This window comes from Aaosphaeria arxii, assembly GCF_010015735.1.
Source record: "Aaosphaeria arxii CBS 175.79 unplaced genomic scaffold BU24scaffold_1, whole genome shotgun sequence".
NCBI lineage: Eukaryota > Fungi > Ascomycota > Dothideomycetes > Pleosporales > Aaosphaeria > Aaosphaeria arxii.
The window spans coordinates 3,468,160-3,488,470 of record NW_022983474.1 but is presented as its reverse complement, the minus strand read 5'-3'; the positions used below and the strand labels follow the sequence as shown (position 1 = coordinate 3,488,470).

General features: G+C 50.0%; 8 protein-coding genes across 8 annotated transcripts; 2 read left to right on the top strand and 6 right to left on the bottom strand.

Annotated features, from left to right (window-relative positions):
• Window positions 1-1,124: 1,124 nt before the first annotated feature.
• Window positions 1,125-3,977, top strand: BU24DRAFT_339896 (serine threonine protein kinase SNF1p; the record flags this gene model as incomplete). Its single annotated transcript, XM_033523208.1, has 3 exons — window positions 1,125-1,489; window positions 1,543-2,378; window positions 2,548-3,977. The coding sequence occupies 3 exons, from the start codon at window positions 1,125-1,127 to the stop codon at window positions 3,975-3,977; spliced, it is 2,631 nt and encodes an 876-aa protein (XP_033389954.1).
• Window positions 3,978-6,166: 2,189 nt separating this feature from the next.
• On the bottom strand, window positions 6,167-8,720 carry BU24DRAFT_446593 (MFS general substrate transporter). Its single transcript, XM_033530779.1, has 2 exons — window positions 8,270-8,720; window positions 6,167-8,235 (listed from the first exon to the last, which is right to left on the bottom strand). Exons 1-2 carry the CDS (start codon window positions 8,313-8,315, stop codon window positions 6,575-6,577), a joined length of 1,707 nt encoding a protein of 568 aa, XP_033389953.1. The 5' UTR covers window positions 8,316-8,720; the 3' UTR covers window positions 6,167-6,574.
• A 406-nt stretch (window positions 8,721-9,126) lies between these two features.
• BU24DRAFT_417243 (uncharacterized protein) lies at window positions 9,127-11,002 on the bottom strand. Its single transcript, XM_033526670.1, has one exon. The coding sequence runs from the start codon at window positions 10,669-10,671 to the stop codon at window positions 9,370-9,372; it is 1,302 nt and encodes a 433-aa protein (XP_033389952.1). The 5' UTR covers window positions 10,672-11,002; the 3' UTR covers window positions 9,127-9,369.
• Window positions 11,003-11,928: 926 nt separating this feature from the next.
• BU24DRAFT_430219 (siderophore iron transporter) lies at window positions 11,929-13,802 on the bottom strand (the record flags this gene model as incomplete). The annotated part of the gene is made up of 4 exons (XM_033529796.1): window positions 11,929-12,566; window positions 12,616-13,239; window positions 13,296-13,582; window positions 13,633-13,802. The coding sequence occupies 4 exons, from the start codon at window positions 13,800-13,802 to the stop codon at window positions 11,929-11,931; spliced, it is 1,719 nt and encodes a 572-aa protein (XP_033389951.1).
• Window positions 13,803-14,524: 722 nt separating this feature from the next.
• Window positions 14,525-15,437, top strand: BU24DRAFT_23801 (uncharacterized protein). Its single transcript, XM_033522258.1, has one exon. The coding sequence runs from the start codon at window positions 14,664-14,666 to the stop codon at window positions 15,240-15,242; it is 579 nt and encodes a 192-aa protein (XP_033389950.1). The 5' UTR covers window positions 14,525-14,663; the 3' UTR covers window positions 15,243-15,437.
• A 195-nt stretch (window positions 15,438-15,632) lies between these two features.
• On the bottom strand, window positions 15,633-17,241 carry BU24DRAFT_338752 (leupeptin-inactivating enzyme 1 precursor; the record flags this gene model as incomplete). Its single annotated transcript, XM_033523144.1, has 3 exons — window positions 15,633-15,800; window positions 15,851-17,039; window positions 17,105-17,241. 3 exons carry the CDS (start codon window positions 17,239-17,241, stop codon window positions 15,633-15,635), a joined length of 1,494 nt encoding a protein of 497 aa, XP_033389949.1.
• A 651-nt stretch (window positions 17,242-17,892) lies between these two features.
• BU24DRAFT_23787 (uncharacterized protein) lies at window positions 17,893-18,948 on the bottom strand. The gene has a single exon (XM_033522256.1). The coding sequence runs from the start codon at window positions 18,870-18,872 to the stop codon at window positions 18,186-18,188; it is 687 nt and encodes a 228-aa protein (XP_033389948.1). The 5' UTR covers window positions 18,873-18,948; the 3' UTR covers window positions 17,893-18,185.
• A 528-nt stretch (window positions 18,949-19,476) lies between these two features.
• On the bottom strand, window positions 19,477-19,839 carry BU24DRAFT_333460 (uncharacterized protein; the record flags this gene model as incomplete). Its single annotated transcript, XM_033523055.1, has 2 exons — window positions 19,477-19,716; window positions 19,777-19,839. Coding segments are annotated over 2 exons (303 nt in total), but the record flags the coding sequence as incomplete, so codon positions are not given.
• Window positions 19,840-20,311: the final 472 nt, after the last annotated feature.

Genomic DNA, 20,311 nt, shown 5'->3' with positions numbered 1-20,311 from the left:
CCTCTCCCTCTGACTCTCACCGATCGCAATCCGCCTAGCCGACATCATTTATCCCTCTTATCTGACCCTCCCCCTCGCAACTTCGACACTCACTCGTTGATGGTCCCTACATCTCAGCCTCCAAGAGAGCGAGTGCGTGCTTGAGTGCGTGCGTGCGGTGCGTGCATGCGGGGTTTGTGCGTCCATCTATGCCATTCACAGTTCTCCGTACATACATTATACATCTGCCTGTGCAGTGTGCAGTGTGCAGTGTGCAGTACAGTGCCATACCCATACCCTACACAGTACACCTACCAACCCTGCCCTACGTCTGAGCGCGCCGCAGTTGTCGTCACTGCAAGTCAGTCCAGTAACCATCCATTAATTATTGCCAACGCACATTCGACACTCCCTTCACCAATCAAGCATCAAATAAAATTATTCTCGGGCCGGGAACACCAGCGGCCGCATCCTCCTTATCACGGCTGTACATTGCGCTCGCTGTTCAATCTTCTAGTGTCGCCGAGGAGTTGGAGACAGTCATACTACCGAGTAGCTCCGTATCGCCTTGTTCGCACCAGGCTAGAGCTTCCCGCAGTGGGATACCCCATTGCAGAGTGTACGGTACTCGTACTACGCCGTCCTTCTTCTTCATCGCCATTCTTCTTTGTCAAGATTGACACATCCCGACATCATCGACCGAGCAGTCAGTGCGATTAGAACACCCCCGACCCCGTCACCCACCGTATGCGACATCCACGTCCACGCCTGTCAATCATCTCACCTCTCCCCTCACCACACCTCTCCCACAGATCCTAGTATATCGTCCTGTGTTGGATTGGCTATTCTGCTCACTGTAAGTTCTCAACATCTTTTTGACATTATCCGCAGGCCAGTCAAGATGTTCTTACTATAATGGTCCGTCATGTTGGGTCATCACATGTCAACGAACCACCCTCACCCATGTTCCCATATTACTTCTTCCCATGTTCTGCAGCTGCGAGCAACTACCGCCATCCCATCCTCAGACCGCCACTAACATGACGTACATACAGGTACGTACGATAGCTGTCCGCGGTGTCACACCACTCACTGCACGCGATCGCTTCGCAGCCATATAACCCTTCGATTCCGCCGTCCCCATCATGTCCGCCGCCATAGACAATGAAGACCTGGAGGACCTCGCCATGTCGACGAACCCGCGCCGCAACGCAACACCCCACGATCTCTATACCGCCACTGCCCTCCACGCGGCCGATGGAGTCGGACACCGCAAACGCTCCAGTCGCGATGCCAAGGCAAGCCAGCGGCTCGGCCAATACACGATCGTGAAGACACTCGGGGAGGGCTCCTTCGGCAAGGTGAAGCTCGCGACGCACCAGGTCAGCGGACAGAAGGTTGCTCTGAAGATAATAAACCGCAAGAAGCTGGTCACCAGGGATATGGCGGGCCGGATAGAGCGCGAGATCCAGTACCTGCAACTGCTGCGGCACCCCCACATTATCAAGTTGTACGTGCGCATTCGGTATACCGCTCGGGGCAGAAGCTAACTTTGGATTCCAGATACACGGTGATTACCACACAGACCGAGATCATCATGGTCCTCGAATTTGCCGGTTACGAGCTGTTCGACTATATCGTCACCAACGGGAGGCTGAACGAGGACAAGGCCAGGAAGTTTTTCCAGCAGATAGTTTGCGCTGTGGAATACTGCCACCGTCACAAGATTGTTCATCGCGACTTGAAGCCCGAGAACCTGTTGCTGGACGAGAATTACAATGTCAAGATTGCCGACTTTGGCTTAAGTAACATCATGACGGATGGCAACTTCTTGAAAACCAGCTGTGGCAGTCCCAATTATGCAGCTCCGGAAGTGATATCCGGAAAGTTGTATGCAGGGCCGGAAGTTGACGTCTGGAGCTGTGGTGTGATCCTTTACGTGCTCCTGGTTGGGCGACTCCCCTTCGACGACGAGTACATCCCGACGTTGTTCAAGAAGATCGCTGCAGGGAACTACAGCATTCCGAGCTATCTCTCCAAAGACGCAGTGTCTCTGATCAAGAGAATGCTGATGGTGAATCCGGTTCATCGAATCACCATTGGCGAAATCCGCCAGGATCCTTGGTTCCTGCAAGATCTCCCTCCGTATCTCGCATTGCCGCGCGAGGAATTCTTCGATACCGGCGTGGATCCCAATAAAGCCATCGATCCAAGCACGCTTGCACCGTCTCAACCGGTCGCGGTTGTACAGAAGCTCCACGAGACGGTTGTCGGGAAGCTGGGAAAGACCATGGGTTACGCAAAACACGACGTTCAAGAGGCATTGGCTCGCGACGAGCCAAGCGCGATCAAGGATGCATATTTGATTGTTCGCGAAAACCAAATCATGAAAGATAATCGTAAGTTCCCCTTGTCCCGTGATTAATCTGCATACCCCACGCCAGCACCATCGAATCGCGCGCCCGCTATCTGGCCGGAGACCGCGAATCTGTGGCACATTGTGCGACCACATCAATTCCAGATCGTCCGAGAGTGCTCAAAGACGCATTTGACTAACAATCATTGCAGCCCTATTGGCGCAGGAGCAGGGGCTACAACCTTTCCTCGCCCAGTCGCCCCCCACTCACGAAAGCTATATGAGCCAGTCTATCCCGCAAGCACTTGCCGCCTCTTCCGCCTCAAGCAAGCCACAGATGATCCCTCCGCCATCAAATTCGGAACGAACCCGTCAAGACTCGACCTCGAGCAGTCAAATCGCCAGCGTGCGAAGCCCCATCAACACGATCGCCGTCCTTCCCAGCAGCCTTCCGGATTATCACAAAGCCTACATGAAGGGACACCCCAAACCTCCCCCTCCAAACGATCCCGCCTCTGACGCTCCTCATAACGCTGAACAACGAGCTGCTGCTGCCCGCCGATTAAAGCCAAATTTCCGAGCAACCCAAGATACTGCGCGCATAAAGCCTGAGCCAATGACTAGTCTACCGACAAAGAAAGCTCGACCTACGAAATGGCAATTTGGTATCCGTTCCAGGAACCAGCCCGCAGAGGCTATGCTGGCCATTTACAAGGCGTTGCAAGCCATGGGTGCTGAGTGGGAGAAGCCGCGAATCCGGCGCCCTGGAGGCGGGAGCAGATCACGAAGTCGCAGCACCTCCCTCAACGGACGCTCCGGATCAACGTCTCGTCGAGGAGGATCAAGAGACTCATCCAGGTCCTCTCGCGAAGACTTTTCACACGATCTCTCCCCGCACCAACGCGAACCCCTCTCCATACGAAACCCCGACGAACGCAGGGAACGGCCCCGAGGCCGCCAAAAGAAAATCTACAACGAGCACAACGACTGGGGCTACAAGATCCCCGAAGACCCGTGGGTGATCCACGCGCGTTTCCGCAAAGACGGCATGTTCGCACCGGGCGTTGCCCATCCATCGTCCACCCATTCCTCGCGCGTCGATCTCTCCCACGAAGCGCTCGCACGCCGCCGCAGCTCGACCAACACCAGCCGCTCGAGCAGCCACGGCCACGTCGAGGGCATAACGTCTCTCAACTCGCGGGCGGGCTCCATCGGCAGCACCGGGTCGTCGCAAACCGGGGGGTCGTCGCAAACGGGGGGCAAGAGCAAGCCCCCGACCCCAGACGAAGCCGTCTACATCTACATGTCGATCCAGCTCTACAGCATCGACCGCGAGTTCTTCGTCGTGGACTTCAAGTGCGCGGGCTACGAGCGCCTTGTCAACAACCTCGTCCGCGAGATCCGCATCCCCAGGTACCACCACGGCCGCTTCAAGCAGCACGAGGACGCCTGGGACGACCAGCAAGGCGTGTGGCGGCGACTCGGCGAGGGGGAACCCGTGCCCGAGGACCTCAGGGGCGTGCTTAAGGAGACGCTGGTGGAGAGGGGGGCCGGCCGCGCTGAGGGCGAGAAGCAGGCCGCCAGCCCATTTCCGTTCCTCGACGTCGCGAGCTCCCTCATCTTGCAGTTGAGTGGAGAGTAGGTAACGTAGAAGTACATCGTACGATATACATATGTTCGCATTACTTTGTCCGTCAGTTGAATACATACATATCAAGGCACGAACGACAGTAGGAGGAGAATGTGTATAAGTCGAAAGGGGCGGGGGTTAGGAGAGTCCAGACAAAACGTTAACCCGTACAAATATTTCTTTCTCTTCTAGATAAATCTTCCACTTTATGTAGAAAGGGGTGTGAGATTCTCCGAAAAATAGTTAAAGTAATATTTTTCGTTCACGATAAAACGTTCGTTGCTTACTCTTTCACGATGCACTCACTCCCTTGAGACGACAACCTCTCTGGTTAACTAACTACCAACCACCACTGACTGACTGACTGCTGTTCAATTCCATCGTTGTTAAATGTGAAAAATCCATCCTAGATTCTCGAATCCTCTATACCAATACCTAAAAACCTGAAACCTGAGAGAAAAGGAGAGACACACCCACCCACCTACCCAACCAACCAACCCTTCCATTCCTATCCAACCCCCCCGTCGCCCGGGATGGAGGTAGGTACTTGGTAGTGGAGCGAGCGAGCGAGCAGCATACGGGGGGGAAAAGTGATTCGTCTCTAAGATCTTTCGGTTTCAAGTGACTACTTTCATTTCAATCAATTGTGTGATTGTTGATTGAACGTTTGGAATGGAATCTTAACCCATTATCCCCCCCTACTCCCCCCCAACTCGTGCCTTATAAGTAGATAGGAGGATATAGCTGCAGAAGCCGAAAATCTGGCTGTAGATGGTGGTTGTAAGTTAGTGCAGGGGGGCTGGCGGGAGAAGAGCTTGAGGAGCAGGGTAATTGCAGCTGGCTGGCGGATTTGACTGGAGTACCTCTGTAATTGTATGCGCTTGGTACGTACTCCGTACAGCCCTTGTCGAATCATTCGTCAGTCCACTGCCTTGGAGGAGGTTAAGAAAGTAGGTAGAGTAGAGTATTGCACTGCTGAGAGAGGGAGTCCGGTTTATAGTATGTTTTTGAATAGGGAAAGGTTCTTAGGAGGACTCTCTCTCTCTCTCTATGTTCTAGTAAATACGTCTTGTACTGATACGCGTTTGGCTGGATCTGTGGCTCTATAGCATGGGAAGTCCTATTGTAGTTGTAAATGACGCCTGAGAATTCTCGGCCCCCCCCTGCTAGGAGACAGTTTGCCTTCTCTTCCGTAACACCAAAGCAGCTGGGGAGGGGGGGAGACGATTGCCTTGCTTTCCAGAGCCAGAACCGTTTGCCTCGTTTCAAGTAGCACGAAAGCAGTTTCAGGCACGACGCAATTCGCCTCTTTTCAAGTAGCACGAAATCAATGAGTCATTGCAGATATTTGCCTTGTTTTTTCTCCCCCAGCAACACACGACGGACATCTCTTCAGTACTGTACGGGGGGAGGGGGAGAGAGTGCGAAAGGCAGACATTTGCCTTGTTTTCGGTAGCACGACAGCAGTGATTATACCACCGTGTTACGATACGCCTTCCATGCTGTGAAAATACACGTTTCGTCTTTTTTACTACTGTTTAAATGGTTCCTAAAGATTAAACTGCTTAGCTACCTGCTTTAATAGCGTAGTTTGTAATTCTTGTACGGAGATTGTTGGAACCTGATGGAGTGTATCACGCTTCTTTCAATTATTGATACTGTGGTGTAGCAGCAGGATATGAGGCTATTCGGGGATTACGTGTATGGGGAAGGGCAGGGCATAGATCGATCAATTAGGGCTACCCAAGAGAGATCAAGAGTATCATCCACTTTACCTCTGGAGGCCTATCAACAGAGAGAAATATCTACTTATTCTACCTTATCCACTGATTGCGGGTCGTGGCCTGCGATGCCACCTCCCCCCTACTACAGAGGCGTCTGTACGCGACAATATCTCTATCCTTATCAATAACCTTCTTCGCATGATCGTTGTTAGAATCGATCAAGCTGGGTTATCCAGTTGTAGTATATTTGATTTCTTTCAAGAGAGGTGTCTGGTTGATCCTTCCACTACTTTGTGAGGCTCCTTTAGCCTGTAACGTTACTTGGTGATTGAAACTGAGCACTTTGGTTAAGGGGAAACAAAGCAACTGGCTTCTTCTTAAGCGTGGGTGTTGAACTAAGTGTTGGATAGATGGTTGTATCTGTTGACTGATAGCTCCTTGATCCTATCTATACAATTTTCATAATCTTTAACTGTTGCTGAGTCTATAGCTTGATAGAATAGTTCTATGAAGGCCTCGGTTTTCCTATTATCCTTCCCTTTAGGGGTAAGTGTTGAGATCGAGTGTTGTAAGAGGGGAGAGAGTGTTATAAGAGTATTGTGGGAGAGTGTTGTAAGAGGGGAGAGAGTGTTATAAGAGTATCGTGGGAGAGTGTTGTAAGAGAGGGGAGAGTGTTATATGAGAGGGAAGAGTATTGTGAGAGAGACCTTCCTAAGAGAGGGTATAGAGTGTAGACTGTAAGTGAGAGAGAGTGTGTGTATGTGTAGAGTTCATGTAAGAAAAACCGTGAGGTGTGTGAGAGTGTATAGGAGAGAGGAGAGGGAAGAAAGAGGTATGTTCATAGGTATTCGTGAAGAATTAGTATCTAAATTACCATGCAACGGATTACCTGAGCTCAACCTCGCGGACCCCAGTAGCACGTTTCTCTTCATCTTCGCTCTCTGTTCTATCAAGAACAAAAGCCCACGCCAACGTAACTGACGACACAACACACATCCAACTCCACCATACAAGGCCGACCGACCCCCGTCTGATACCACGAGAAAGAATCACTCCGCCAATCGCGGGTCCAATTGCACTTGCCAAAGAGCTCACGGTGTTGCCTGCACCATGAACCGTTCCAAGTACGCCCTTTGTGGGCGATGTGCGGGTGAGTAATATCACACTACTCGGAATCGCCATGGTTCTCGCAAGAACTTGAAGAAACAGGATAACAGCCATGGCAGGCCACTTTAGGCTCGAGACCTCCGACAACAAAGCCAGATATGGCGCAAGGAGATATGCGACTGGGAAGATGCCGCTAGCGATTCTAAAAATACCAAGGTTACCAACATGCTTTTGAATTCGAGGGTAGATGAAAAGCTGAAGCACTATGCCAAATATGCCGAAAGTTGCGAGGAAGAGGCCTATGGTTGGCGAGGACAGCCCAAGTCCTCCGGAGAATTCAAAAACTGTCGGAAGAATTGTCGTCACACTGGGCATGGCTAGAAAGACCGGAAAGAGATGAAGAAAGGTGGAGTTGTGGAGCGGTAACAGACCAAATGCGACCAGGGTTTTCAACAAATGCCAGGTCCATATATTCTTGAGAAGTGGCGGCGCGTCTTGTTGAGCTGGGCCTGTACGAGCGATATCAGAGCTTGCTCCAATGTTGGTGGGATCGCTTTGTGGAGTACTCTCAGTATCTTCTATTGGAAGCGCAAGGTATCCACGATTTTCACGATGATCGACCCTTCTTCTCCAATGGCCAAAAGGTCGTTGTCCAAATACCACACTCGTGTCGCGATGTCGTTCCTGGTATTGAAGGCTTTCCTCTAGCCAAAATATAGCGACTAGCAAACATAAAGCCAAGACGACACCATTAAACATCGCTGGGAGTGCATAGGGATACTTGATTGCCCATATGACTCCATCTGGACTCTTCGAAAGATTCAGTAAGCCCTTTGGACCGAACAAGGTTGGAATGTTCTTCACTGGATCGGCAAGACACCCTCCTATCGCCAAAGCCACGACCCTTCCGGAATTGAAAACCACTGGAGGAGCAAGGAATGCGCGAGGCTGGTATTTCCGATGCTTGACGATCTCCGCCGTCATCGTTCTCATCACGCCGAGTATGCCATTAGCCATGCCAGCCACTACTCTCCAGAATAGCAACATGCCGATGCCTCTTGAAAAGCCGAAAGAGAGATTTGCGAGAACGCTCAATGTTATTCCAATAAGAATAATTGGTTTCCTTCCATAGATATCAGAAAGTCGTCCCCACAAAATGCTGGTAAGAACTTGGCCAAGTGGATACGCCGCGACAAGGAATCCAGTACGTTGCGATATCGTCTGTGGAGCGGAGGGATGTTCCGGATCGGATAGAAGGGACTTGACTAGGAAGTAGAGGTATGGCAATAGGCAAGCATTGGAGAGTGGACTTGACAGGCGACAAAGTGAAAGTATTAACAATTGTTTCTTGTTTGGTAGATTTCGCCATGTTACATGCTGGTCAATCTTCTCGGTGCCATCGGTGAGAGACTTTTCGGATCGAGCTTGATAAATTAGTTCTGTGGTAGGCGTAGTAATTATGCGTGTGCGTACTGATAAGGAGACTTTCGTGCTCCTGTGCGTCCAATGATGCCCTCATCCTAGATCACTTGTCACAATCGATCTGGAGGTTCTAGATGGATTGGAACAGAGAAAACACCAAGGGGGAATGCCAGATGTCGGGGTCCGTTCGTCGGTCAGGGGGAAGCTTGGAGCATTTCCATGTTACAGTTGGGAGGCAGTACTGAAGGGAGAAGGGTTCAAAAGATGGGAAAGATGGAACACCCTGTAGGTGCTCCTCGCATGATATAACGCAAGTTCAGCCATGGAGAGATCTCGTTACGATGAATCGCACGGTTGTTGAGCGCCGAGGACAAGAGGAAAGCTGTTTACCATTACGGAGTCTCTCTTGTTCCTTCCCCAAACTTAATGAAAGCAGTCAAGAGTTGATTGACTCGGAAATGGTGTGGGGCACAGGGAGATGGTATTTGATATTGGGCAAGGTATCTGATTGGCCGCCCGGTCTCGCTTTAGAGGACATGATGCGCAAATTGATGAATAGAAGCATTGACCCGGTTTTCGAGAAGCAGCTCCGAGGCACCATATCAACGGGAACGTCTGCAACCCAAGTCTGCTATTTGCTCCATATTAGTTGGCGGGAAGTGATTTCATTTACTCTTTTTGTCGTCGAATTCCATTACTACAATTCACTCAAATCATTGCCAGACTCAAGCTTGTTGTATGACTTACTCGTTCAGTGCCGACGAGGAACATACAATGAGCTTTTCTTTTATATCCCTTGGTAGAATTTTCAAGCAAGCAACAATTTCAGGAGCGTTTAAAGTAGCATCTTGCATTTCATCGAATTTTCATGAACTTTTCTTGCATTCATAGATCTTAAATCGCCTCAGCTCATATTTCTATCTGAGGAAACGCCTGCCTTCAGACATATAAGACCGCGCGTGCGCCTGGGCTAAACCACAAATATATAACTTAGAATGCATAGTCGCAGAAATCCCATAGGATTGTAATGTCACCTTCTCATAGCCACTCTATTATTCCAAGACGCTCACTGCTCTGCTTTCCTCCCAGACGTAGCCATCGCTCTGCAGGACCGGTGACCACACTTGTCAAAACCGGATGGAGGCCTGTGTTCAAATTACACTCAATCTCCGCTGCAAACTCTGCACCTTGACTTCCAGTGCATGACATTCGTCTTCCCTCCGATGCAGTTCTCTCTGCAACGTTTCCTTTTCGCTGCGTAGCGCTTGCATCTTGCCTCCGACCTTCTCGCGGTAGCTGGCGTGCTCTTCGTGGATTGCTTCGATTCGACGCCAATCGGTTGTTGTCCCCATGTTTCCTTCTCCTTGCGAATGTGAACCTCCCCCCGACGACCTGAGCCGGGCAATCTCAGCATCCTTCGCCTTGACGCGCGTCTCCAGATCCGTCACCGTGTCTTTCCATGCTTTGTGAGCTGTCAAGCGGTTCAGGTCATCGATGCTTGCCCCGCCCTTGAGGCTCTCAATCTGTGATTGCAGGTCCGCATTGCGGGATTCTAGCTCCAGTGCACGTTGTTGTAGAGCAGCAGCCTGAGCAGCGGCGAAGAGATCGGTCGTATTTCTACGCTCCATGAAGACACTCGGTGGCCGAGCTCCACGGCTCGGACTCGATCTACCGTTTCCGCTCCCAGTCTGCGTCTCCAGTCTGTCCAGCTTGCGGGTTGATTCGGCAAGTCTCGCTCGAACGATTTGTAAATTCGCAAGGTCATCTTCACGCAACTTCGTCATGCCCTCAAGATCCCGGCGGGCCTTTGCAAGCATGCCTCGGATCTTTATGTTGTTCTCCACATCCTCGTCCCTCAACGCATATATCGATTCGTATCGCTTCTTCCATGACTTCTTCTCCTCTCGGAGCGCTTCCAGTTCTGCCATTGTGGCGGCATGATCTTCTGGTGTAATTGACACCGTCGGATTCTCGCGTTCCATGAAAATCAATTTAGACATGAGTGAAGCGAGCTGAGTCTCCAATGGCCCGGGAACATGCGACTTCGGTTCGCCATCCTCAGGAAAACTGTCGACTTTGATAATCTCCTGTCGGATCTGTTTTGGCAAAGACGTGGGGGTTTTCTCGGGAAAATCGAAATCCTGGTCGGAGCCACCGAGAGTGGAAGATCGAGAATGAACATCATCGTCCATCTCGCTGGCTGTCGACTCCTCCTGGTGCACCCTCTGAGTTCGAAGAGGTGCCGGGGGAGGAATCTCAGCAACTGGACCGTTGAATCCAAACTTCTGGCTTAGGCGGGAAACAGAGCCGCCGGATTGTTGGCGCTGGGATTGCCATGCTGGAGGCATACTGTTAGGTACGGGAAAGCCGGAGAAGTCGTCTTCGGCAGCAGTGTCAGAAGATTGATCGGACTCGTATCCACCGGTGCGTCGCTGAAGTTGGGGAGATACCATGGAGGATGGGCGGCTGGAGGAATGTATTGACGCAACAGAGTGGACAGACGGTGTGCGTGAAGGGCGAGAAGGAGGGCGGTTTGCAGTCCACATTTCCTATTACTGGTTCTGGTTGGAAGGAGTAGAGGGGGTTCTTCAATAAGGCTGCGATCCTTGGTCCTTGGAGTGGATAGTAGAGTACCGGCTCTACGAACGCAGGGAAGAATTTGAGAATCCCGGGGCGGAGGGAAGCAAAGCCGAGCTTGCAATGCAAAGTTGTGTTGGTGAATCAATTCCTGAGGAAGAGGCATCGAGGGCTTTTCATGCCGGTGGTGTGAGGTGCATGCGCAAGTCACGGCTGGTGCTGAAACATTTGCTGAGACCAAGGGGTCTCCATGTCTGATGCTGCGACATTAGGGAGGTCCGAAGCATCAGCGAAAACGAGCCAAGATACTCTCCTGTCACAGGCTCACAGAGGCATACAATGAGCACTTGATATAATCTGTGCTACTGTGTATATTCTATGGGAGCCATCTTGTTCGAATGATGATGATAAAGTTCATTATTTTAATCTCCCGCGTTGCCTCTGTTATGAAGTTCTCATGCATACCAATCGCAGGTTCATACAACAGCGTTGCCGCGAAACGTGGGAGCTCGACTACCAAATAGGATAGAATGTGCTCTTACAATGCCATAGAACGACGGGTTGAGAACCTTAAGCAACGAATAGTTATTATTTGAGGTTCTCAACATTGAAATTGGTGGAGATTATTTTCTCCTCGAAGACAGGGCAAAGAATCGTGTTCGGTTAGGCTCCGAAACATCACTTGTATCGGAATCGAGCGAGCCGCGGCAGAACCCATGCTCTTCGAACCTGTCGTTCTTAACTACCGACACAGTACATGCCTCAGTCAAATTTCTCAGGAGTAGATTCAGATCCTCAGATAAGTTTATTTGTGCTAGGCAAACCCCTTATTGGTGCCGACATCCATCTGAAATTTCAAGGCGTTAAGGGCACATGACGATTTCGGGAGTGATCAGCTTGGCCATTCGCTCGGCTTTTACAAATCCATTAGATGTATGCGAAAACATAGCAACTAGTAAAAGCCTTAACTCTCGCGAATCTACAAGATACAAGCAGGGTATAGCCCATCATGCCTACTCTGCGTAGCTCTCAACTGTAGCAAGCAATGCACAGAAGCAGGGACAGTGGGTGCAAACAGATTATCCAGGTGTTGAAGGTTGGATCTGCGCATTGTACTTGATAGCCCCGAAGAATTAGGCTACAAGTCCTTTGACCTGTTTAAAGTCCTTGACCTTTATGTTCCGCCATGCCATCACAGCAGGAAGAGCAAGAGTAATGAATAATAGCCCACCAAGGTTCATCCATTTCTGCGCATCGCTGTAAGCCTGTTCGATGGCGATCCGCGTGGGGCTTCCTTTCGGATAACTTAGTTGAACCGAAAGGTCTCCGTAGATACTTGCGAAGTTCTCCAGCGAATCTTCGGGAAGTAGCTCCATGAGCCTCTTGGGAAACACGCCTGTCCAGACGGCTGCAGCAATGGAAGATCCAATGCCACCACCAATGTTGCTGAACATGGTTTCAAGGGCGATCACGACAGCAACGTGTTGGTGGTCGGTCGCAGCCATGGCGGCAATCTGTTCAGTGATGACCAAAGCTCCGCCTGCGAAGGAAATGAAGATCTGGGTCATGATGATGAACCCAATATTGACATCCGGTCGACGGAAGTGGATCATAAGACCGATTCCAAGCATCTGCAAAGGTACGGCCAAGTACAGCGCAATCCACTTGAAGCGACCAGACCAACGAATGGCAATGCCAGAAAGGATAGCGGAGATGCAAGATCCTATGCCGTATACTTCAACAACATAATTGGACTCAATTATACTGAGACCTGCTAGACATGAGCTTCTTTCTGGACCAGCCAATCACACTTTGCTTACCATTGACAACTTGAAGGAAGGAAGTAAAGTAGTTCCGCCAAATGTAGAAAGACAGGAACAAGACACCTGCCAAAATACATGCCCCCAACACCGTTCTGTCCAGCAGAAGCTGGTAAGGAATAAAGCTTTTGGGAGCGACATATTTCTCATAAAAGACAAAAGCAATTAGTAGAAGACCTCCAATTACCAGCATTGAAATTACGAGTGCCGATCTCCACTGGTCTTCTTGGTAAGAATATAGACTGAATGGCAGCAGGAAGAGTACGAGGCCTGCAAGCAGCAAGAATAGACCTCCGGCGTCGAATTCGACGATGTAGTATCTGACAGACTCCTTGAATGTGCGACTGCTTTTCACTGGGACAATTATTCCAGCCTTGATGGCTTTCTTATAGTTGATCGTGAACAGAATGTAGAGGGGGGCGCAGACAACAGTGGTAACGATAGCCCACATGCCGAAACTCCACCTCCAACCCGGCCCCTTCAAAAAGGCATCGGCGATCGGCCCACTGATCCACATTGTGATCAGATATGGCGAACTAATAAATCCGTACATGAAGCCTCGATTCTTGAGATGTGAGGTATCTGCGGCGAAGATGCTCAACGTGTAGCTGAGGCCATTGGAGCCTAGGATTGCAGTCAGTGGGTTGTGTGCTGAATTTCAATGGATACAAAAGACCGACCAATAGAATAGAATATCTGAGCCGCAGCAAACGTTTGCACATTGTTGCATGCCGCCATCATAATCAATCCAAGGACAATCAAGCCTACACTGAGTGCGTAACCTTGTGGGCGTCCGAAAATGTCAAGGATTTTGGCTAGAGGCAACTTGAGAACACCGCCTATCACTCCCGACATGACATAGGTGTAAGAAGTCAGAGAATGCTGCTCAAATGCAGAAGTAACATAAGGAGTGAGGTTGCCGCTCGTTCCACCCTGCGCGTAATCCACAAAAGTTATAATCCACATCCTGATACGATTAGCCTTTGAGTTAACTGAGGTAGCATGCGAGCAACATACATAACGTATGCCGCGATGAGGTGGCTCTTGGTCCACACTTGGGTCGTGGCCTGCATTCTTCTTACACCCTCTTGAGCATTCGCAGAGAGGGTTTCGCTGTCGGTATCGACAGGATGAGTGACATCGACCACGGGTGCGTGGCCGGCTTCTATCGCCTTGTCCACATTCATTGTGCTCGAGGCATTGGGCGTGCCTGTTCCAAGTCCTTCATCAGGGCGCAATTGGCTATGGCTAAGCCCATTTGTCTCCTTTCCAATGAGCCTCATGCTGGTCGTTTAGAGAGTGCTGGAAGTAGTTCAATTATAAACAAATATACGGATGTGACTTCGCAATGATGATGAATAAGGGCTCCAAAGTAGATGAAGACTTCAGCGAAGACAAACCAGGGAAGGGTAGACTCTGTACTGATAGATGTTTAAGTACTCTGTCCAGAGCTCGCAAAGTGACAGACAAGAGCACTGTGACCTCTCATGGTGCGAGGACAAGAGGAGCCGTCGTATGCACGGGAGACGGCTCACTTCAATCTGTACGCCAGTGACAGTTGAGAAACGAAGCGATGGGAGCTAGATCGTGGGTCTCCAGCGCCCGTCAGAGGCCTGCCAAGTGCTGTTGCAATCTTGGATTCTATCGTGAATTGTTGCTGCGGGCTTAGCGACGTTGGCATTTTCAGCCATCTGATAATGAATTCACTGTAGACAACTCGGCGGGCTTCGGATCTGCGTCGGCCCCATCCCTTATTCGCTGGCCACTCGTGTTAACCTGATGGCTCTGCCTGAGGAACGCTTGAGGAAAAGTTGTTTGGTAGTTGATCCATTGAGTGTTGAGTTTCAATAAGGTTATCAGATCCGAGTCGCCAAGTACGGCCCCGCCTACACCTACACTTCAGCTTCCACCCAATTCAAATACTACTTTGCACGCTCGCATTCCGTTAGTAGCTCCTTCTACCCATCTTTTGCTGTGCCTCGATTCACTATGACTACAGTAATGAGTCTGAGTTATTCGCTAGGCTCCTATTATTGGCCATCTATCATATGTCAATAACTCCACTCACCAAGCCGACAAGGCCATTGAATCAAGCCACATTCTATCCCGTCACGCCCGTCTCCCCACGCTATTGTATGCGACAGAAGTTGCCATCCCTTACATTCATGTCCATTGCCGGCTTAAATTGTTTCTCATTGTTGCAACATGGTACGTACACACTGTCAGATCAACATATTCCTGTGAAAAGGCAACGTCATATCACGACCATCGTATCGATTGTGTCGAAATCCAGTATGCTTATACCAAACCTCATTGAAAATAGCTGTGTGGCAATATCTTCCACCTATCTCATTTGTCAATTGCCACTTTGGTCGAGTCACTCCGCCTCGCAAACTAGCGCGACTTTTGTTATTCACGCCAATTCGATCGGCAGACTTACAAGCGGTGCTGCTCGCCCTCCTCTCGTCTTAAAATCACATGGAGACTGCGTAAACTTCGAAGAAGGTGACCGACGTTCGGAGCCTTGGTATTACTTGGCCTTAAATCTCTATTTCTCAGGTCCAAGATCGCCAAGGAGCATATTTGTGACATTCAGAGCTCTAGGAAATACGGACAGTACCATATGAGTTCCCCGGGCGCCATAGGTACTAAAAGCTGGTTTCTAGGCAATATGAGAGATCATCTGGTATGTAGAAACTTCTGTGAACAATGAATATAGCTCGGAGGAACAAATGCTTAGCCTTGTCAAAGTTGCTATGCGTTGCAATCGTAGAGAACTGCACAGGATGCGTCAACTATAGAAGTTAACATCCGAAGGTCGTCCAAAGATCAAAGCTTCAAATGTAGTTCCGAATTTCTTCGGCATGAGGAGCTCCCGCCATACTGTATTAGTTTTCTGGTGCGGTTTCCTGCTGGACTCTTGGTCGATTTGATCACTGTGTCCGTCTTCGTTGCCCTCTCTTTGTTGGTGAATGATAGAATTGGGGTTATATTAAATCAAACCCCCGCAATATTGTTTATATGACATGTTCACAGGTGCCCAGGTGCCTTTCGTCTTCTCCCAAGGTCCAGGTTACAGCATTCCTTCCAATCAGTCCTCTGCTCGAAACTGTCGCATTAACGGGGCTCTTTGGAATGATTTGATGGCCCTTGGTTGCCAAAATACTCAACACGTGAGCGGCTGTCTATTAAATTGGTCAGCAAACTGGGCGCTGTATAATGTCTGGATTCTTACCTTTGCATTGACAGTGATTGTGTTCGCATCGGGGTTCTCGATAGTATCACAGGCCTGGTGATAGCAGGGGTCCTGCGCAACACCTGTGCCCGTATGAAGTCCACCGACGGGCTTTCCAATGTTTATGAAGCTTTGATAGTCGCTGCCACCGGTGAAGCGGGCTGCCGTCACGTTGATGCCCTTGCTAGTGAGGTCCTCCACAAAAATGCGTTCAATGACATCCGAACCAGCAGGACCGCTCAGGTTGTACGTAGAACCATCGCCATCGAACACGCCAAAATAGCCGCGCGATACCATATCGAAGTTCAGATAGGCCAGAATGGAGTTGGCAGCGGTAACGTTGAGGTTGTTGGTGTAGAACTTGGATCCCAAGAGACCGTTCTCTTCGGCGCCCCACCAGATGAAACGGACCTTATTCTTCACCCGAAATTTCTCCAACGCAGTCTTGATCTCAAGTATCAAGCTCGTTCCGGAGCCGTCATCGTTGATACCAGCGCCAGCCTGAACACTATCGAGATGTGCCCCGAGAATGACGACGTTATTTGGATCTCCACCCTTCGTCTCTGTAATGACATTCTGGGTGATTCTCGTCTCAATCGTCTGCGACTGCTGGAAATATGCTTCAATGTCTTCCCCGTTCTCAAGGCGAGCTACTAATTCTTCACCATCATCCCGATTGATGAAGCCGGTAGGGACGTATTGCGGGTTTGGGCTGGACAAGGTTCCTGCAGTGACCTGGGTCTCAACGTCATTGTAGATAACAACTGCTGCTGCTCCTGCTGCCGCCGCCGGCTTCATGCGGCCTGCAAGGGTAGTCCCATCAGGGCAGGCGCCCCGCTGCACAAGCACAATCTTGTCTTTGACATCAAGATCCGCGTATGCCTGTTCGGTGCAGCCCGCATCTCCCGGAACACCGAGTGCAAGTTTCGCGGTCAATCCCTCCTCGGTCGTTGAGGGAGAGTAAGTCAACCCAATGACATAGTAATCATTGTCATCGACCTTGAAAGAGATGGACGTGACTTGCGAGAAGTTTGCCGGAAAGTCTTGCGTGTAGGTGTTGAAGTCCGGCGAGTCCTTTGTGCGAGAAAGGATGTAGTCCACCGAGGCGGCGTAGCCAGGCAGACCGAACGCACGATTGTTACCATTGGCCTTTGCAATTTCATCGAGCTTCTCAAGATTTCCCCACAATCTGGGGCTTGTCAGTCTTCCGCTTTGGGATCCCGAGTAGGAATATCTGGTGGAGCGATCTCTTACCCTTCTGTGGTGACTAGTCTCTGCAATGCCTTTGACTCGACAAGAGGTTTGTAGTTCTTATTCGTCTCGGGAAGAGCGCCTGCGATTGACTGTGCTGCACCCGCCAGGATGAGTCCCGAGGCAAGTTGGGACTTCATTTTCGGCCCTACGAGACGCAAGAGTATAAGTGAGATGGGTGGAGGAGAGCGCCCGATCGGTTTCAAGACTGTTGGATCTACGACTGATATCGGGGCCTAAAGGCAGGGACAGATAAAGTGCAACCCTACGTTATATAGTGTTTTCCAATCTACCACCACACCAGAACGGATGGTCGGTATTGCCGCAGCCGTACACATGCATCCAAGTACATTGTCCCTTGTAAGCACATCATCATCTACGTTTATTTCAGCCGTATCCACCTCCTCAGTTATCGTGCTACGGGATGGACATTTTACCCAGAAATGCAGGTCCAAGATGAGTGATGGGAAGGTCGCGCTTGCCACCTTCTCGATATAGCATGGATCTCCACCTTGGCGCGTTGGAGAGCCTTGCTTTCTTTGCGAAAACGCAGTACATAGCTTCTGCTCCGGAACAAAAGATGCACAAATCGATCTGCGGTTGCCACATGAGGATAAGTCTTATATCAAACCCGCCAAAGATATAGACGGGAATGACGCGCCAGCGAGATAAATCAGTTTGGCCAAGGTAATACCTCTTGGCTCCGCTCCATACATGGATTGCCATTGCTGCTTGCTTCGATCAGAGTTGCTTCGAGCTCATCGTTGTGATTTACATGTTGGGTTGGAATAACACTGTGTTGAACATTGCACCCCCATTCGGTTCTCGTGATTGGAATAGCGATCTTTTGGGATGCACACTTGGGAGCAAGACAGCAAAACACATCCTCAGATACCAATGGCCAGTGAAAATTGGAAAACAGTCGATTGGAAGTATCAGGTATGGTGCACTTGCGATTCGTGATTCAAGTGCGAGGAGTAAGTGAACCAAGCTGGCCGGCCAGGCTGGTTTGGTCTTGTTGAAACAGGTGTTATACAGATTATAGAACGATTCTGAACAGTGAGCATCGGTCACCTCCAAAGATCTAATAGAACTTTGCGCCCTGAAATGTTTCCACTTTCGCGATGCCATCGTCCATCGGTCTTTCTCCCTTCGCAGTTTGGTCGACAGTCTCGGATTCGGTAGTGGTGGCTGCAGCAGCTCCATTGCTTTCCTCGAGAGCAGCCTGGGCCCTGAGGTGTTTTCTTCTCTTCTTGCTCCTGAATAGCACTTCCTCGTCTCCAATCTCCTTCAAAACTTCCTCCCATTCCCTCTCCATCGCCTTATCCCCAGTCCCAAGCACCTTTTCCACATCCACATCCTCTCCACTCCGGACTTTCTCGATGACTTCACGGAGGAGACCTATCTGTGCCTCGGCCTTTCTTGTGAATCGCTCCCGATCGCGCTTTAGCCACAGTATCTGGATGGCTTGGGAGCCGACCAAAAGTCCTAACACCATGTATGGGGTGGCTGGATTCCATTCTTTTCGTAGGTCTGGGGAGGGTTGGGAAAGAGGGTTATGGCGAAATGACTTCGGCACCATGGACGCCCAGAACGAAGGTGTTATCACTCGAGGTATTGAAAGACTTCGAATCTGTAGATTTACTGGGCACACTGCGGAAGTTGGGAGGAGCGTGACGGTGGGTGTTTGAGGCCGTGAAGCGGAGAAGAGAAGACTAATGGAATGCTGCGGTACACGCAGTAGCTGGCGGAAAATCAATCTGGTGTCCATGATCGCGCGACAGAAGTTTGATGGACGTATGTACAAAGGCCGATCCACGGACGTGATATTTTTGGGTTTGCCTCGGAGTGATATCGATAAGCCTTGGCGTGCCGTAAGACTTCTGGTACGGAATCTGGACGCCGCTACAAGTACGGGTAACTTAAGGTATGTACTCCTACATGCTGATCTACATGCGAGGTGTGTGTTACGATGATGCAGAGCTGAGGTCTGCGCATGCGATAGACTCTTAAAGGGCTACATGGCATGCTGAAGGATGTACATACATTGAAATAAGGGTGTAGATACGTCATGGTCTCCTAATCATGTCCTCTTAGCAGAACAAGAGGCATCCATTCAGTGAACACTCATAGGTTTCTCTATCATCTATGGATTTCCCATGCCGGATATAATGCTCTCCCTTGGTGAATAAAAAAAAAGGTCACAATTTAGCTCCCAGATTTGCTTTGCCGTGATCGCAGGTATAACACACTTTACCATCCGCATTTCGGATAACACCGACCGTCAGTCCCATGTTCTTTCCCAGGTGCACGACTTCACTCTCGATGAATATCTTCTCTCCTTCTGCGACCGGCCTTAGATAAGTACAGGTTAGGTTTCGGCTTACATGTCCGCCGTCCCAGAAGCCTTCCTTTGAGCACGCAGCTATACTCATGGACGTGCACATGTCGAAAATGAGAGCAACGGCTCCACCGTGCAAATTTCCAGACATGTTGCAGAGCTGGCGAGGGACTGTGAGGGTGAAGACCGTTGTACCATGATGTGGATGGGAGACAGTCGGAGAGGACTCAGCAGATTCGAGAGTCAGCAGTGGCAGAAGTGGTGAATCATGGGTCTGTATATGTCTTCAATCGAGGCGTCCAGATTTTAGGGGGATTACAATGTAGAATCTTACGTCGTTGCTATATTCTCGAGCAAGGTTGAACCATTTGTTGACTCGATCAAATGCGGTATCATCCGCGGTTGCTACTTGAGGGAATCGCTTCCAGGGGGGTCCAGACATTGCGAAAACGATATAGTTTCTGGAGTGCGATTACAATGCGTATCTGTGCGAGGTTTCCCGAGCGTCGAGCTTTAATAAAATGAAAAGTTGAACGGGGAATGCTGCTATGGTTGTGTTATAGTTGAAGTTGTTGTTGATATGTTTCCATGGATCCTGTCTGGACCTCGGCACATGGGATGGGATGGGATATACCCGCGCACAGTAACGCAACCATTCCTAATCCTAGTTACAAGAAATTAATTGATTGGTTAATTGAAACAGACAGTAGCCTACATCGTAATTAAGTAGACACAGACAAGGTAATATATGTCGTACTCACAGTTTCAGTGAGGCGTTCGATTGTGGCGTAAACAAGGTGTGGCTGGATCCGATGTCATCAATCCATAGAAATGCCAAGGGTTCAAAGTGGGAAAGGCGCGAGTCCATC